The sequence below is a fragment of the Orycteropus afer genome, unplaced genomic scaffold (assembly GCF_000298275.1).
Source record: "Orycteropus afer afer isolate SDZICR_OR568_19922 unplaced genomic scaffold, OryAfe1.0 scaffold00036, whole genome shotgun sequence".
In the NCBI taxonomy this organism is placed as follows: Eukaryota; Metazoa; Chordata; class Mammalia; order Tubulidentata; family Orycteropodidae; genus Orycteropus; species Orycteropus afer.
The window spans coordinates 17508196-17513742 of NW_006921623.1; the positions used below are offsets into that span (position 1 = coordinate 17508196).

The following is a 5547-nucleotide window of genomic DNA, read 5'->3' on the forward strand; positions in this document are numbered from 1 at the left end:
GTTGGGCAATCCTACTTCCGTAGTGATACTGCCTCAGAAACCCAAGGAGGGGTCGCTATGAGTCAGGGCTGACTCGACGGCACATAACAACAACAACATCTAAAATATTTCTTTAAAAATGTTGAAAGCCCTTAGTACTTAAGCTTTCTAGAGTTAAAGATATAGATGATAAAGATATTTCATCATCTTACTATTTTGATTAGAGAGCACAGACAATAGGACTTTTTAAATAACTCATGCTTGGGAAGTAGTATGCTCTCCTACGTTGTAGTAAAAGAATAAATATCAAGTATTTATTCTTAATTTAAATGGTCAATGAGTATCATATAAAAAATGCTTTATTTTGATGTGTATAAGATCTTATGAGGAGCTCTGGTAGCATAGTGCCTAAGGTATTTGACTGCTAACCAGAAGGCTAACAGTTCAAATCCACCAGCCACTCCTTGGAAGGAAGATGGGGCAATCTACTTCTGTAGTGATACTGCCTCCGAAACCCAAGGATGGGTCGCCATGAGTTGGGTCCAACTTGACGGCACATAACAACAACAACAACAACAAGATCTTATGGTCCATTAACATCTTAAAACTCTAGAACAAATTTTAAAAAATGTTATTGGTAGTTATAATTCGAAAGAAAAATTAAAAAAGAAAACCAGTATTTTGTCTTCTCTGATAAGCATATAAATATGCAATTAAGAGAATAGAGTACAAAAAAGAATTAATTACATATTATTTCAAGAATATTATTACCTTTTGTTGATATAGTGAATTAGAGTATAAATCACATCTCGAAGAACAAAGGCCCAAGCTCCTCCTAAGCCACTCTTTATATCCTTCAGTAATAAACCAACAAACAGGTGATATATTTTAAGAATTCTATTTTTTTTATACACATTATTTGTCTCAGCTGCTTGCTCACATATGGCTAGAAGAATTTTTTGGTAGGAATCCTAGAAAATAAGCATACATTTAATAAAAACTGTCCAATCACATACACTAAGCAATAATAAATATATTTTATATTCAAAGCAACTAATCTGCAGACTTTAGATTTGGGTTTGATATCAAATGCAAAATACTGCATTAGTAGAATTACTATCTTAAACTTAAAAATAACTATTGTCAATTTATTTATTGAGTTTTGAGATAGTAAACTGTAATAGCATACTCTAATAAAAAATATATAGTCAAAAAGCTAATATACAACTAAAATATCATGAAACTGAGGCCTCATATGCAACATATTTCAAATTAATAATGACAAGTAAAATACCAAGATAAAAACTTGTAAATTAGTATCTTTTTTAATTATTCAAATAAATTTTCCATGTGTTTATCTTTCTCTTAAGATGTACTTACATAGGTTTTCTAACCAAAAAAAAAAAAGAATTCTTTCTTCAGTTATTAATTATATTAATTAAGTTATACTTACCGGGCTTTTGGAAAGAATTTCTAAAATGCTTTTAAACTTGGTTTTATGGCAATTGCTAATGTAGGCAAATGTTGCTTTAATCACATGTGATGGAAAATGAGGCGGATTGGGAGCAGGATCCAAAGCCCTAAGATAGTTAGAAGATATAATGAAGTCAATATTTTACTCATTCATTTTTTAATAGACTTTATTTTTCAGAGCAGTCTTAGATATACAGAAAAAATGTGAAGAAAGTACATAGTCTCCACATACTCCTTCCACGTTGTTTCTCGTATTAATGTCTTACATTCCTGTGATATGATCATATAAAGAGTTCTTTATTTATTTTGAATGTAAGTCTCTTGTCAGATATGTGTTTTGTAATACATTCTTTTAACAGTGTCTTTGGTAGAGCAGAAGTTTTTAATTTCAATAAAGTCCAACTTTAATATTAATTTATTTCTTACATGGATCATGATTTTGGTATGTCTAAAAAGTCATCACCAAACCCAAGGTCATCGAGAGTTTCCCCTATCTTATCTTCTGTGCAATTATATTTAGATCTGATTCATTTTGAATTAATTTTGTGAAAGATGTAAGCTCTGTGTTGATTCATTTTTTTTCCATGTGGGCATTCAGTTGCTCCAGCACCATTTGTTGAAAAGACTGTCCGTTTTGTCCATTGAACTGTCTTTCCTTCTTTGTCAAAGATTAGTTGACTATATTTGTGTGGCTCTTTTTCTGAGCTTTCTATTCTAATTCGCCAATCTATCTGTCTGTTCTTTTACCTACACCATACTGTCTTTACTACTACAGCTTTACTGTAAGTCCTGAAGTCGGTTACTGTTGGTCTCCAACTCTGTTTTTTCCTTCTTCAGTACTGTGCTGGTTATTCTGGGTATTTTGCCTTTCTATGCACATTTCACAACCAGTATGTCCTATTTTATGTTGTAGTGAAAGCGCTAGCTAATACAATTAGATAAGAAAAATATAAAGATCAGTAAGGAAGAAATAAAACTATCTCTGCAGATGACACTGATTGTCTAGGTGGAAAATCCAAAAAGAATAGACAGAAAAAACCTGATGGAACTAATAAATGATTACAGCACACAGCAGGATACAAGGTTAATACACAAATGTCAACTGGTTTCCTATAGGTCAGCAAGGAACAATGGGGATTTGAAATTAAAAAAGACAATACCATTTATATTAGCACTTAAAAAAAGAAATATTTAGATATAAATCTAATATGTGTAAGATCTACATGGGGAAGACTACATACATGAGATGAAAGAAATCAAAGATCAAAATAAATGGAGAGATATTTCATGAATAGGAAGACTCAGTATTATTAAGATGTCAAATCTTCTAAACTTGATCTATAGATTCAATGCAATACCAATAAATATCCTACCCAATAACCATTTCTATAACAAAACTATCAAGAAAAAAACAGGTTTGGGTGATAGACCAGTGAATTTACAAAAAGAAAATTTAGGTAACAATCCCAAATTATGAAACTATTTTTCCTCTGACAAACTAAAATTTTAATGAAATCACAAATGACATATCATAGTCTATATACTTTAATTGTTGTTGTTGTTGTTATACTCCATTGAGTCGGCCCTGACTCATAGCGATCCCTCCTTGGGTTTCTGAGGCGGTATCACTACGGAAGTAGATTGCCCAACCCTCCTTCTGAGGAGTGGCTGGTGGGTTTGAACTGCCAGCCTTCTGGTTATACTTTAATTAGAACACCTAAATATCATTCAGTATATATAACCTAATCAATCTACTAAAATGACTTTCTTAAGGAATCTTCTATAAAGTTAATGGCAGTGCCACAAATTAGCTTTAGTGTTACGTTAAGTCTAAATTTAAGTTCTATACTAGTACTGTAAATCTACAGTATTTTAAGATATAGCAATCAAACACTATTTAGATCAAATATATAGGAAGCGATTTGTTATTACGGAGAAAGGATCAACAAACTATGGTACATATATACAACGGAATACTATGCAACATTAAAAAACAATGATGAATCTGTGAAACATAACATGGATAAACTTAAGAGTTCATTATACTGAGTGAAGTTAGTCATCACAAAAGGACAAACACTACATGAGATCACTATTGTAAAAAGTCAAAAAAAGGGTTTCACACAAAAAAGAAATATTCTTTGATGGTTATAAGGATAGGTGGGGTAGGAAGGGTAAACCACTAAGTAGAGGGTAGTAATATATTAACTTGGATGAAAAATAAATAAATAAATAAAATGTAAAGAAAGAAATCCATAAAAACACTAGAATACAGGCAGATTTTTTATAAACTTGACAGACCTTTCTAAGTACAACACAAAATACATAAACCATAAAAAAAAAAAAAGATGGATTTGACATACAAAGTAAAAAGGTGACCAGCAAATAAGTCCACAAAACATACATTCATTAAATGCACCATACACATTCTAATTAAAAGTTCAGAAGTCAGGGTGGGGAGATGTAAGTGATGATTCTTGGACCATTATTTGAACCAATCATTCATAAAAGAAATTACCCTTCATAAACTGTCAATCCTTATAAAGTTGTCTTACTACATTGGCCCTCTTTCCTTTTGGTATTTTGAAATATATAAACGACTACCATATCTTTATACAAATATTGCACCCACCTTCTATGCTTATTTGCCAACTATGCTCAGCAAGGAGGGGGGAGGAGTAGTTGGCAAACAAACATAGAAGGCTCATGTTTTCTGAGTAAAAGAACTAAAAATATGGTAATAAGTAGCTGCTATAATCTAGTAGTGAGTGGAATGTAACAGTAGAAATATGTAGGAAAAGAAGTTTTAAAACATTTTGGAGGAAGAATATAGCAAAAAACTGAAAGAGACTAAGTCTCAAAGAACTTTAAGCTTATGAAATGGAAACAATATTATAGACTAGTGATAGAAATGAGAAAATTAGGAAGAAAGCTAACTTTAGAGACAAAGAAAGAGAAGATTATGTGCTCAGCTTTGTTGTTGTTAGGTGCAGTGGAGTCAGCTCCGATTCATAATGATCTTATGTACAACGTAACAAAACACTGCTCAGCCTAGAACATGGAAAACTGAAGGCAGTAATCAAGTAGAGATGCTTTGTTTTTAAAAATATCGGACTTGACTACAAGTGAGATACCAAGACTGGAGACATAAATCTTGCAGTAACATTCAAAAGATCAGATAGCTAAGGACAAAGCTTTAGAAGACTCTGATAGATAAGGACATGAAAAAAATAAAACGTGACCTGGAACAGCAAATCACTTATCAAGAGAAGAGAAGTAGGAATAACATCATGAAAAAGAGAATTGCCAGAGATTGAAAAGAAAAAGGTTACTGGATTTGCCAAGAAGGTAGTCAAGTGAAAAGAGCAATTACTATGGAGAGGCTATAGTAGAAGTAGATAGGTAATTACTTCCATCCAAAGGTATCTATTTTTTAACAAACAGAATTTAGAAAGAGAGTACAAGTCTAAAAAAGAAACACATGAACTTCCTTAGGAAGTTCTGAAGTTGCAGTTAGTTCTCTAAATTTAAAATGTCCATACCCTAAAAGTTTATATATGGAAGGAAATTTTCTTTGTTGGTTACCAGAGGTGGAAGGAGTGTGGAGGGAACACTGTTATAGGTAGAGACAAGTACTGATTTAGGTGAATGGAAGGGCAATGTACCAAATGTGAATGATCAACAACAAGGCACTGAGGAAGAGGAAGACAGACAGAGGTGCATAGGAGGTACAGACAGCAAAGATGAACCCTTTTGCACATACAGTACTGTGTTGTGAGTGATGGCAAACATTGTTCTACTCGTGGATAGATGTGCACAGGATGAATGATTAAGTATGTCTATGCACGGGGAGGCTCAGCCTCAAAACTCACGTCTACATGTCACCACAGTAGGACAAACCAACAGACAAGTTTGTCTTGCTGTTGGATACCTCTCATATCACCCCCACCTGGGTACCTGTGGCTGACTGTTCCTCTGTCTGGCTTCCTGGTTTTTAATCCCCTTTCTCCTGCTCTTCTGGCCTGCTTTGGGCGTCCCTGAGTTGTCTCTCCTCACCTACTATGGTGACATGTAGACGTGAGTTTTGAGGCTGAG

General features: G+C 33.3%; 1 protein-coding gene across 1 annotated transcript in view; it reads right to left on the reverse strand.

Annotated features, from left to right (window-relative positions):
- Positions 1–5547, reverse strand: part of ATM (ATM serine/threonine kinase) — a 197133-nt gene that overhangs the window by 113124 nt on the left and 78462 nt on the right. Inside the window, exons 27-28 of the mRNA XM_007936616.1 lie at positions 1433–1559; positions 751–950 (exon numbers count right to left, since the gene is read on the reverse strand). Coding sequence (XP_007934807.1) covers positions 751–950; positions 1433–1559 — 327 coding nt within the window. The remainder of the gene's footprint in view (positions 1–750; positions 951–1432; positions 1560–5547) is intronic.